Below are 13,719 nucleotides of genomic sequence, written 5' to 3'. Positions count from 1 at the left end.
ATACGGCCAACACAGAATAGAATGTACTCGCTGAGTGTCCTATCTTCTCTTGAGATAAGGAAATCCCTAAGGCTATTTCTTACGTTTGATCAAAGGGGACAACCTCAAGGTTTCGTTTGTCAGGTCTTGACTGCGGGATTACTCAGTGGTTGATGTGATTTGTTGGGAGCACAAGGGGACTTACGATTTGCAACAAGCTGGTCTGCTGCGATTCTTAGACTACGAAATAAAATCAAAAGGGAAGGGATAGGAGATCTAAAACTAACAACACGGGTATGCGGGTAGACAGGTTCAACATAACCAATTCCTGCTTGGCCAAAGCTCACAACCTTGCAGGAACAGTGCAATCTTCTAGGGGACTTGGAAGATTTTCAGACTGCAAACGCACGGCTGAGCACCCAATTCTGGCACAACTCAGATGGACACCTGCAATTGAACTAAGCACAATTGAAGGCTCAGGTTAACTATACAAAAGGATACACAATCAGTATATCCTCAATGGTATGAGCCTGAATCTATCAAAACCTGCACAACCAAAACAGAAAGATCTATCTAAAATCTTGAAAGAAACCATGCAAACAGGATAAAAACAAGACAATAAACACGAAATCAATGTTTATATATTGATTTCAACTGCCTATTACAACAATTTCTACAGCATCTCTATGCTACTACTAAGATCTAACCTATTCTACCTTCTAAAATCTAACTACAAAATTCTAACCAACTGTATGACTATCTAACAAAAATCTCTAACCATCTAACCCTTTACAAAAGAAAGGCCTTTGCCTTTTATAGAATTTACAATATTGAATCGAAGGCTAGGATGGACTGCATCCAAGGGTCCTGATCTGCCTTCTAGAAACTATCAGCCTTAACCCATGCCCATTAAATTCTCACTCATCCATTCAACCACAATTTCAACTACCTACCACTATTTGGCTTCAATTTGAGTCTATCTGGTAGTTGGACATAACTGTCCACAACTGACTTGTTTCCCCTTTCTTTCAAAATATCTGAGTGGGGCCTACAAGTAGTTTTACAATAAAACAATTTCAGCTTTTTAGAAATTGAATTTCTGGAATTAAATCCAGTTGTGTGCTTTTTCTCGAGAAGGCATAAACTTGCAGCATTCAGAGTGTTCTTTGGTCTTTGGTCCCGGTGGTGGACTTCATCTTTGTTCAGTGGCACGGTTCCCAATGTTTGGTTGCTCTCGCGCTCCTGCAATGCGTTCCCATATCTTTTTTCTTTTTCAATCTTCAGCGCCTAGCCTTGATTGCGATCCTTCTCGATTTGCGTTTTAGGTCTTTCTCCTGGTTCTCTAATGACGTCCTGCGAACGATCAATTTCATTTCAATAAATCAATTTGAAAAATTAATTAATTTAATTTAACAAATATTAAAATTTAACGCCTGGAGGGTCATTTGAAAATTTCCCAAGTTTTAACGCTTTTACTCCTTCCGCGAATCTAGTTGTTCCTGGCAATTTCAGGCAAGAGGGGCATTCGAAAAGTTTTTAAAAAGTTCATACTTAGACATTTTCGAAATTTGGCCTAAATGGCACTTCCGCAAACTTTAAGTTAACGCCTTACTATTTTATTTTCACATTTTCGGGGGGTTTGAGAGCAATTGCAAGGTTTTTAAAACTTTGACATTTTCACCCCTTTATGGTGAATTTCGGGATTTTGGGCACTTTTGCAAACTTTGGGATTTTTAGGCCTTTTGCCAATTTCGGACCTTTTAGGCCTTTTGCCAATTTTGGACCTTTTAGGTGTTTTGCCAATTTCGGACTTTTTAGGCCTTTTGCCAATTTCGGACCTTTTAGGTGTTTTGCCAATTTTGGACCTTTTAGGCCTTTTGCCAATTTCTGGCGAATTTCACAAGACTTGGTCTGATTTCTCCTAATAGGCAGAGAAAAATTTAGGGGGGGGGGTCCCCTGTCAACTGACGGGGTGTGTGTGCAATATGCACAACACGTCCCCCAACCAATTCTTCAGCCTCTCCGCGATCAACTTGGAGATGATCTTATAGATCACATTACAGAGAGAGATAGGGCGGAACTGGCCTAACCGGTCAGCCCCCTCACACTTGGGGATTAGTGTGATGAAAGTCGCATTCAAAGCCCGAAGCATCTGCTTATTCCTTTGAGACTCCTGGACCACCTCCAATAAATCCAGCTTGATAATATCCTAGAAATCTTGAAAGAACTCAACTGGGAACCCATCCGGACCAGGGGCTTTTCCTTTCCTCATGAGAAAAACAATCCTCTCTAGTTCCTCTAGCAAAATAGGACCCATAAGCTGCTCATTCATCTCCCTAGTAACTAGAGAAGGAATACAAGCAAGAACCTGATTCTCCTCTTCCGAATCCTCCTAAGTATCCTCGCTAAAGAGGGACCGGAAATAATGTAAAGCCTCCCTAGAGATCTCCTGCAAGGATAAACACTTCTCCCCTCTGTCATTGATCAACACAGGAATAGAATTACCATGTCTTCTTGCTTTCATTGAATTGAAGAAGAACGCAGTATTCTTGTCCCTTGCTTGAAGCCAATCAATACGAGCTCTCTGTTTCCAATAGATTTCCTCCCTAAGCTCCCATTCCTCTAAATCCTTGACAGCCCTGTCTTCCTCCATAAGCAAGGCTTCAGACAAATCCTACTCTCTTATAATCCTGGTAATGTCATTCAACTTAATTTGAGCAACTTTCTTAGCTTGAAAAATATTCCTGAAACACTAGCGATTCCATCGTTTAAGCTGAGCCTTAACAAATTGCAGCTGTTTGGCAAAAGTGTACATGGTAGTGCCAAAAGTTGGCCCCCCTTTCCTCCACCACCCCGCCACATGATCCTGCAAAGAAGGATCCCGCAGCCACATAAGCTGGAATTTGAATGAAGGAGTGTGAGCGACCCAAGCAGAAGAAGACACCAACTTTATGGGCCAGTGGTCTGATCCTCTCCAGTCAAGAATCTAAGAACATGTGGACCACCCCCCACCAACCCAAAAACTAGAAACCAGAAAGCGGTCCAACCTCTCTGCAATCCAATACTCCCCTACCCTCCTATTGTTCCAAGTGAACAGACCATTACCAGGCTTAATGTCAATAAGATGCAATGAAGATATACTATCCCGGAGAAGGAAAGAAGAAGGTTCCAAACGCATAACACCACCCTTCTTCTCACACAGCTCCAAAATGGCATTGAAATCTCCCGCTATAATCCAGGAATGATAAGGGAATAGCCCTCGCATAAAGGAAATGTGAGACCATAAATTATGGTTCCCCTGAAGATCAGTGGGGGCATAAATGTTCGTAAACAAGATATATTCCCCAGTCTCAAGACTAGAGGCAACCCGAGACAAAGAACATCTGGAAGCAACCGACCAAATAGGATGAATCCTCAAGGGGTTCCATAAGCAAGCCACCCCTCTAGAGGAAACAGCTGCCCCAATAGACTGACACTCGCCTCGCCCCCAGAGCTTCGGCACCACACCCATCATACTCTCCACCGAAAGTTTAGTTTCTTGCAAGAACAGGACATCAGGTGAATGATTCCTAATCAATTACTGAACAACTTTTTGTCTAGGGCCACAGTTCAAGCCCCTCACATTCCATGAAAGAACAATCATTTTCAAGGATTGGAAAAGTGAGAATCCAGAGTCTTTACTAACCCTTACTCAACCAAATTCTCCCCCATCAATTTGATCTTATCCAAATCCTTCTTTCTGCCAACCTTTGAGTTCTTCTCCGAAGCACTTTTCTTAATATCTTTCTGATGCAGACCCAGGTGAACGGAGGTCTTATTACTTTTAACCCCAGCCGGTTCCAATTTCAGAGTTGTCGGAGAACCCTCCCCCCAAACCAAATTCACCTTCGAACCAGAAGTGAGTCCCAACTGGACCCCTACTGGCTGATCCATCTCCATTTGCTGGCTTCCAACCACTTGCGGAGCCTGGGTAAAGTCCTCAATCACTCTTTTCGGAACCCCCCCTGATGCACCTTGATCCAAAGGGATTAACCTCGAATTCACTTCCTGTTGGCTAAGGTCATCCAAGGCCTCGAATCTGTTAATGGTATTCTCCTCCTGTCTCTCCTGTAAGGACCTCTTTTGTCCTCGATTCCTGTTCTTTGTCTTAACTGAGACAACCATCAGCACCCACTACCTTGACTGACATAGCAGCTTTTCCTTTATCAGCCCCATCCAGGCTATGGGCCAGCTGCTGAGGTTGGCGCACCACTGGTTTATATCTAGGGCACTTGCGTTGTAAATGACCATACTCATGACACAAACGACACCGAAATGGTAAAGTCTCATAATCTAACTGTTGAACCCAAGAATAAGAGCTCGCACGCATATCTATAGCATTTGGCAAAGGTTTACTAAGATCAATTTCAACACAGATATGCGCAAAGGTCATTACCTTTCTCCCCAAGGTTTGTGTTGAAGATCCCATTGGGTTCCCAAGCAGTGCGACAAGCATCCGTAGCACATCCTCCTGGCAACATTCCACTGGAAAACGTGATAAACGAACCCACACTGGAACCCTATTCGGGAGCTCCTCCGAAGGGTTAAACCCCGCATGCCAAGGTTTGATGAATAACCCCACCTAGTTGTAAAAATACGAACCTCCTTCAAAAACCCTATTGCGATCCTCCATGCAGTTGAAAGTAACCATGAAGTAGTTGTTTGCCAGCAGTATAATCTCCATTTCTCCTTCTGGTGCCCAAGTCCTCTGCGCCCAGTTTTCCAAAAAATGCAAAGAAACCCTCATTCCCAAAAACTTGCAATATAGCGAGTGTTTTGAAAAGTATTCAACGTCTTCAGCTATCATCTCTGGAGGAATAACCAGCCTCAGCCTCTCACTGCATCTCTCCAAACAACCATTAATCTTCATAATGCGAGAGCTACCAGCACTACCAGACCCCGAATCTGAGGAAAAAAGATTATTATTAAAAGTCTTCATACTTTGGGATGGGGATTTTGCACCCACTGCAGCACGAAAATCCATGGCGGGAGGTGCCTTCGAGGCCTCACCATCAATACTCGACATTGGATCTCAAAAAAAATAAGGAACCCACACCCCAAAGGGGCACACTAGAAGGCATGGCACCCAATACCCCACCCCTCCCAAACACCATCGAGAGGTAGAGCCAACCGTAGCCCCCTGCTCCACTGGAAACCATCGGCTTGCAGAAAATCTTGAACCCCAACCGCGCACAACAAACACCCCTCCCGCAGACCACCGCTCCACCCCCCACACCCTCGGTCGCTCCCCGCCCTGCACAATCCTCCCCTGACGCACCTGCAATCACTGCCGCCCACGAGCTAGGGCATCGATGCCCTAGCTCGACAACCTGCATTCTCCCACACGCACGACGCCATCCTCAAATTTCTTCGCAAAAAACTATTTTGCGTTCATTTTTTATTTTCATGTTTAATTTTTAATTTTTCAAATTATTGATGTGTTTTTAAAACTTCTATAATGTAAAACATATCAATTTTTTAATTTATTTATGGTCTTCCAATTAATTTGTATATTGTAATAAATTACTTTTAATTTTTTAATTAAAATAACTTGATATTTGAATTTAAATAATAAATTTCAAAACTATTATTATTTTAACTTTTTAGGTGGACAAATTAATTTTTTATGTATTATATTATTTTTAAATTTTCTATTATTTAAGTTACATATGCTAGCTATAATTAAGTCATTTGGCAGACATAATAAAAATATAATAATTATCATATAATAATGTAATAATTAAATCTTATAATTATTATATATGATAATATAATAATTAAATCTTATAATTATTATATATGATAATATAATAATTAAATCTTATAATTATTATATATGATAATATAATAATTAAATATTATAATTATTATATTATATTATAAATAAATATATGTAATTATATCATTATTTTTTCAAATCCAAGTTTCCCTCCATTTTTTCAAAACATCTTATACTTTTGGTTTGCTGATTTTTTCCACAAGCTACTTTTGTTGCTATGGACCATAAATTTCAAAACTATTATTATTTTAACTTTTTAGGTGAACAATTTAATTTTTCTGTATTATTATTTTTAAATTTTCTATTATTTAAGATACATATGCTAGTTATAATTAAGTCATTTGGCAGACAATAAAACGATAATAATTGTCATATTATAATATAATAATTAAATATAATATTATAATTATTATATTATATTATAAATAAATATATGTAATTATATCATTATTTTTTTGACTCCAAGTTTTTCTCCTTTTTTTCAAAACATCTTATACTTTTGGTTTGCTGATTTTTTCCACAAACTACTTTTGTTGCTATGGACCATAAACCAATCGGCCTATTTTGATATAATAGCCCTAGCCTATTATGAAATTTGAACATTATTCTAATTTTCAGGTACCTCACTGTCAATGTTAAAAAGCTTCATAAACCCTCTTACAGTGTTTCAGGCCTTTTCTAAATTCGATTGTGGATATTTCTTGTAAAGTATTCTTTCCTCCCATATCTAATTCAGCCTTGGGAATTCCTTTGCTTATACCAAGGGCTGTTCTAAATAAGATACCACATGGAAGCTTTTCACCTGGAAAAAACTGGCCAACTAATGACTTGCCTTCAATCAATGAAGGTATTTCCTTCACATATGATGCTAATAATGTAGAACGCCCAATTTTTGAATATTTGTTCCTCTGGCTAACCTCTTACCCAATTCAACAATGTAAGCATCATGCCAAGCTCTTCCTTGAAGTTATTTTGAAACAACAGTTTGTGTACATTTTGGTCTTTATGGCTCCAATAGCCATTTCTTTCCTAACTCTTGTTGGCAATCCTCTAAGTTGTTAGTCGACTTTTTTTCAAAGACCTCAAGATCAATCACTTGTGTATCCTCAAATGGTTGCAAACCTAGGTTTCCTTGAAAGAATATGCATCTGGCTTGCACACATCTTGATTTCCCTTGTTCTCAGATCATAGTGCCATGCACACTCTATCACTGACTCTAAACACTAAATTCAAATAAGGAAAGAGGTTGCTTGAACCAATCCACTCTCTTAACCTTTTACCAAATTTGCTACCCTCTTAAACCTTCCCACCAATATTCAGATCGAGGATGTTGATGTGCCCTCAATTTGTCATGAACAAACTGAAATTCATTCACTAGGATAGTGTTTGGTTCAATGGCATACTCTTGGAACTCCTTGTTTCAAAATCAAATCATCAATGCCTTGACTGTTGACATTCTGAAAACTGCTGTTGTAGGATTTGGTGATGATGGAAATCATGATTTAAAATCCCAAGACGGCAAATTGACCAAAATCTCTTTGTAGATTGTAAACTGCTTTGTGTAATCTGAAAATTAGGAGCTTGCACTTCCTAAACTTTCTTGTCTATAGGTGGACTAGAATAGCTGCCTTTGCAAAAATTTGGCTCTCTTTCCTTTTTATATATGATTCGTCTCTTCACCTATCTAACTTCCTCCTCAATGTTAGAAGAGATAACACCTAGGGGTTTCATTGTCACACCTATCTTTTCCTTGCCAAAGATGTCTTCACTCACTTTGGAGCATCCCTAACCAGTCTTTCAAAATGTTCAACTATTCCAGATTTTTCTTCCACAAGTAGAATAGGTGGAACAAATAGAGATTGGTAAGAGGGATTAGGATCATGTGAAGGTGCATAAGGTAAAGATTTATCTTTTTGTTAGATAGAACCAAATTGGGGAACAAAAGAATTGGAAGGAATAAGAGGATATATAGGTTCAAGAACATGAGAAACTAGAGGAAGAATAGTACTAAGATATATTTGTGGAGGAGGTTTCACAATATTCTTTGTTACCAATTTCACCTTTTGACCTTGAGAGTTTCACTTTCTTGACAATAAGCCTTTTGAATCTTTCGTCTTCATCCTGACCACTACCATTTGCTCTAGTTGGCACTTGTGTTCCTGCAGCTTTCCTCTTCTCTATAATACTCTAATTTGGTCATAAGGATTTGAAATTTTTCCCTTTGGTGTACTTGTAATTTTCTATATCAATTTCCATTCTCGGCAACCTTATGTTCCTTCCATGACTACCTTGTTCATCCAATCTTCTATACATTCTCTAATAGATCAATTGCACATAAAGGTTTTTTATTCAACTTCTCTTGAAGAAAGTTATGTGACAAAATATCCTCTCCTGAGTCAACAATATCTTTAAGGCTCTAAAGTGAAATATATCGTCTGACTTTGAGCCTTAAAGACATTTGCACAATCTGCTTAATATCTTCAATGTACGACCATATTCCAAGGCTCTAAGCATCTAAAACATGACACCTTTTGAATTATAGTTTCTGCTTTTATGGTGGAACTTGAATTTAAAATTGGAAATTTCCATGTCCTTGATTTTGCATTAGGGCCAGTGCATGCCTTTATTGACCAATCTAAATCAAACATTGCAGTCCTAGCTTGCGCTGCCTCAGCAAATTAAATTTGGTACTATTAATTTTCTGCAATACTCAATCTGAACCTCTCGGTCACTCAGATATTGTGGAAGCTTATATGTATAGGAATAAAATCCATGGACTCTAATTGGTACTATTAATTTTCTGCAATACTCAATCTGAACCTCTCGGTCACTCAGATATTGTGGAAGCTTATATGTATAGGAATAAAATCCATGGACTCTAATGGGGAATTGGATAATCCAATCGGCTCATCCTTGGTACATGATTCTGATTTTCAAGTTCCCACATTGTCAGCATTTAAAAAGTATCATTGACGCTTTTATAATGTCTCTGGTCTTCTCTAAGTCCAATACATTGGAATACATGAATTGAAGGAAGATTGTTGGATGCTAACCAATCCACATGTTGGAGGACAAGGAGCATTTTAAGCATGAAATGAAAGTGGAAGAAAGAGCACCAATAACCTTATATACGCATCAAGAGAAATGGATTTTTACGCTGAAGGCGTTCCTTTTATGAGATGAACAACTTGATTTTAAAATCTATGGCTGAAAGTTAGCCAAAACGAATGCAAGACCATTGGAAAGGTTTCCGCCGTTGATTGTTTTTTTTCCCTATTTCGTCATCTGCGTATGGTGCCGCTGCGTGAAAGGACTCATCACCGTTCATCGTTTTTTGGCCCTTTTCCTTCCCTGCCGTATCATGTTTTCGAATATTTTTTAATTCAAGCAGTAAATGCGGTTTGGTTTGTCTTGTATCGATGCGCATTTGTTAGCGGCTTACATGGAATTTAATCCACACGTAGCTTTCCGTATTTCTTTCTTTATTAACCCGTACCTATTCAGTTCGCTTTTCCACCGTCCACCGTCCACCGTTCAGAGCATTATCACAAAAAAAATTCCATGCATGCTCCGTTAAGTTCCGTGGTACTGGACTAGTAGCACATTTTCCAGCATCCTTCAAATTTTATGGCAGTGAGATGGACATTATGGTAAATAATAATTTAACTTTTAGATTATGTATTAATTATATTTGCATGTTTGCTTAATTTGTTCAATATAAAAATATAATCTTTATTAATTATAATAATTTATATTTGTATTCAATAGTTTTTATTGCAGAATATAATATTTAATAATAATATAATTATATCATATATAATTTAATTTATATTATTAATTATAATAATTTATATTTGTATTCAGCAGTTTTTATTGTTAAAATAAATTGTTGTATATAATGATATCATATATAATTTAATTTATATTATATATTAATAATTATATATTGTATTATATATAGGTAATTCGTTTTTTGAAAAGATTTGTGGAGAAAATGAACAAAAATTAGTTGAACATTAATCAACAAGTTTGAAAACCAAAAAATAAAATTAGGTATAGGCATGACCTACTCACATTAGAAAAATCCCAATCAAATAGGATTTCACACTCAAAATTTAAGACCACCTAACAAAGTGTGTTTAGTTGTATAAAAAAAATCGTTTGATGATTTCTTAGATTTAAGACATTTCTTTATTTAATATTCAACATAGTAGATTGTGATTACAAATATATATGTAATGGAGATGGTGACTATAAATGAAAGAGTTTTAGAGGACTAATCAAAAGCGTGTTTACTTGTTTGAAAGCTAATTATATGTTTAGTTAGTCTTAAAATAAAATTATGACGATTCATTCAAAAAAAACCTACTTAAAATTTCATGAACTAGATTAGTATTATAAATATGTGAATAGTACCCTTCATTCTAATTTTAAGATATTCTTTAGATGGATTGGCAAAACCCCAATGAATTAATGACACTACTAGGCTTTTAGCTTTACCCTTCTCTCCCTTTGTCTTACTGTCAATCACTCTATCCATCCCATCTTTCCCTCTCTATAATTTCTTAAATCTATATCACTCAGTCTCACAATCTCTCTCTCTCTCTCTCTCTCTCTCTTGGAATGTATCCCTCTATATCCACCCATCTCTCTCCCTCTTCCTACACCTTTATATCTAAATCTTGTTGCCTCTCTATATCTATCTCTCCATATTCTCTCTCTCTCTCTCACACACACACACACACACACACACACACACACACACACAACCCCTTCTCCATCTCCATCCCTACTTTATTTTCTATCTATATCTCTATACCCATGTCCATCTATATCCCTATCTTATCCACCATCTATCTCTCCCTCTTTGTATCCCTATCTTTCTCCATCTTTCCCTATCACAAACATAGCATGATCTTTCTATTTTTTAAGGTTTTACTAGTTATGATTTGATCTTTCTAAGTGAATGTATAGTTGATTTGGACCTATACTTCTTTATTGAGACCTTTGTGCACAAACATCATTTACTAAAATTTGTACCAATTGACCTCATGTATTGAACTAATGTATGCAATTAATAGACCAATCTCTCTATCCATCCATTTTTCTCCTTCTCCCTCTTTTTATCTCTCTGTCTCTCTCTGTCTCCATGTCTCTCTGTCTCTGTCTCTCTCCTCGCCCCTCATTCTCTATCTCATTCTTTCCCCCTCTCTCTCATTCTTCCCACCCCCCCCTCTCTCTCTCTACCTATTACAAATATAACATGAGACTATTTGTAATGGATCTTGATATCCTCGTCTCTTTTGTCTTCATCTCTCCCTCCACCTCTTTCTATCTTTTCTCTCTCTCTCTCTCTCTCTCTCTCCCTACCCATTGTAATATAACATGAGACTATTGATTATATTCCTAATTTAGAGGTTTATTTTGCATTATGTCACTTTATCAATTATTGTTTTGACAACTATTCTTCTTTATAGTTAGAAATCAACTATGCAATTATGTATCCTCTTACAAGGATCAAAAATCAATTGAAGCAAACCCTAATGGGAAAGATATGCAAAAAAAATTAGGATCTTGTCTATACATGTTGATTTTGTATTGGGTTGAGAGGTTCCAAGAACATTTCAAATTCTTATATTCAAACAAAGATAATGTAAACCGTGTGGTCAATTCCATAGTGTTTGTTATGATATTGTACATATTCTACATACTTGTTTGAAGCAGCATTAACCATATATCCTTTTTCAGATTTATATATAGTACAAATTCTAATATATGAATCTTCATATCCTTCATTTCAATGACATTCTATTGGTCATAAATGAATTATCTCTGTATGATGAATTATTAAACTTGTTCAACCTATTAAAAAAAAATGATTTACAATATGTCACTTTATCAGTTCTTTTTTTTACAAATATTCTTCTATTTCTAATATTTATTATTTTGGCCAATAATCTTGTTTTCGGCGTACCCATTGCACACCAAGGTGCAATTGCTAGTTATTATTATATATGAATATTAATGTACATCATAAGGGGAAATTTTGAGGTTTCATAATGCTAAAACATTCCTATTGGAAGGTAAACTATGATGCACTCAGAAGAAGGGGTAAACTACTGTCATTTTTTTTATTGATTATGATAGTGAACCAAAGTTGGTTTAAAATTTTAGACTTATTGTTATCTATAGGGATCATGAATTGTTTTTTATATTTTCTTTGCAAAGGCATGCATAAAAGAGAATTTTCTTAAAATATAAATTAAGCTTTTGCTTTTCCCATAAACAAATAGCTTTAAGATTGACTTTACACACATGTGAATTTGTAGACACATCATGATTTTGCATACATAATATGAGAGTAGAATTTTCGACAGATTATACTTAATTTTTTCAATTAATTTTGACCTCATCAACACTAGTATTGTCACTAGTTTTATATGCAAGAATAGTTTTAGGCTAAATTTCCTTTTCATTACTCTGGGTGAAAGGATGTATATCCTGCTTTTTGGCATTTTGGGACTTTAACTGTAAAGTGTGGTAACAACAAGACATTATTTTTTAGACGCTAGTACTATATTCTACTTATTTGTATATTAGATACAATTTATGAAGATGCTCTGCTTGCACAGTTTTTTTTTTCTAATTGTAGTCATCTTTTTGGATTATATAAAAGAAAAATTATGCATGGAAGTGGGACACACTTTTGTTGCTCTTCAATATCATCTATGAGAATTTATCTAGTTCAACATTTTAAGAATAACTTGACTTTTATACATTGAGTGATAAGATGGTATGATACCACACACTACTATTTTGTTTCAAGAAAATATAGCAAACAATACTAAAATAAATAAGTTTAATAAATGTTGAGATACTTAAAGACAACAATCAGGCTGCTACAAATAGCCAGAATATTTATCGTTTTTATACCAGTCACTGCACATCCCTTATTTGACTGCTTTTTTAATTAGCATTAAGCCCTATATGTTCAATAATAAATTACATTATGTGTTAATACATATTTCCATCTTTGACTTAGGTTGCTGGAGTCAAACTCGACATATAGGAAACTGGTGAGTTCTCACAGTCCGAATTTATTAATTCTAGGAACAAGAACAACTAAATGTTGGAATACCATCCTTATCTAGACTAATGTTTTTCTATTTTATATTTTTAGACATTTTTGGTGAGGTTCATTTTCAACCTAATGTGACCTTGTAGTTAAAGTTACATTGCTTTTCATTTGCATTCTTGGGCAGGCCTGCAATATAATATTTTTCTTTTAGATAAAGGTAAAGAGATTGTTCTCTATTAATAATTAAAAAGGAAAAATACAATTGGAAATAAGTGAACCAGTCTGGAAGCCATCCAATAGTGTGGTAAGAAACAAGGAAGAGGTCCAAGTGGTGAAAAGTAGGTCACCATTAGTCCAGCCAATGTGTATGTGAACAGAAAAACAAACAAGATCCATAAACATTATGGGAAGAGCACCAGTAGTGGATCGTGTTCCAATAGTGTTGCTCTCCTTGTGCACCCAATCCTCCAATTAGTAATTTTAAAGGAGGCAAAAAAATGATAATGAAAAGCTCATTAATAAGTTTAACATTTACCAATAGCCAATCACTTTTTTGCTTTTTTGGTCCATAATTGGCCCATTTATGCACCACTATTGGGACATTTGTGCACAACTACTGGGGCATTTGTCCACAAGTACTGGTAATTTTGAGTGGATGGTTACTGGAACATCTTTAAGTAGGTATCAAGTGACACTTTGAAATGTGTACTTTTTGACCCTTGTGCACATAATTGATCCCACAACATGCATCATTACTACCCAAAAGCCAAAACAATAGCTATAAGTAGTTAGTTGCATACAAAGACAACAACAAAAAAAATCATCAAAATCCGATGTACCGTTT

General features: G+C 36.2%; 1 protein-coding gene across 3 annotated transcripts in view; it reads left to right on the top strand.

The window, feature by feature from the left end:
• LOC131065635 (beta-hexosaminidase 3) overlaps nucleotides 1-12,896 on the top strand; it is a 147,934-nt gene extending 135,038 nt beyond the window's left edge. Inside the window, exon 9 of one of the 3 annotated variants that reach the window (XM_059215876.1) lies at nucleotides 12,840-12,896. In XM_059215876.1, coding sequence (XP_059071859.1) covers nucleotides 12,840-12,877 — 38 coding nt within the window. In that variant the 3' untranslated portion in view covers nucleotides 12,878-12,896. The remainder of the gene's footprint in view (nucleotides 1-12,839) is intronic. The other 2 variants (XM_059215874.1, XM_059215875.1) reach the window with 2 other exon arrangements.
• The last annotated feature ends 823 nt before the right edge of the window (nucleotides 12,897-13,719 follow it).

Source organism: Cryptomeria japonica, unplaced genomic scaffold (assembly GCF_030272615.1).
Source record: "Cryptomeria japonica unplaced genomic scaffold, Sugi_1.0 HiC_scaffold_319, whole genome shotgun sequence".
Lineage (NCBI taxonomy): Eukaryota > Viridiplantae > Streptophyta > Pinopsida > Cupressales > Cupressaceae > Cryptomeria > Cryptomeria japonica.
This window is presented reverse-complemented; position numbering and strand designations above follow the sequence as displayed.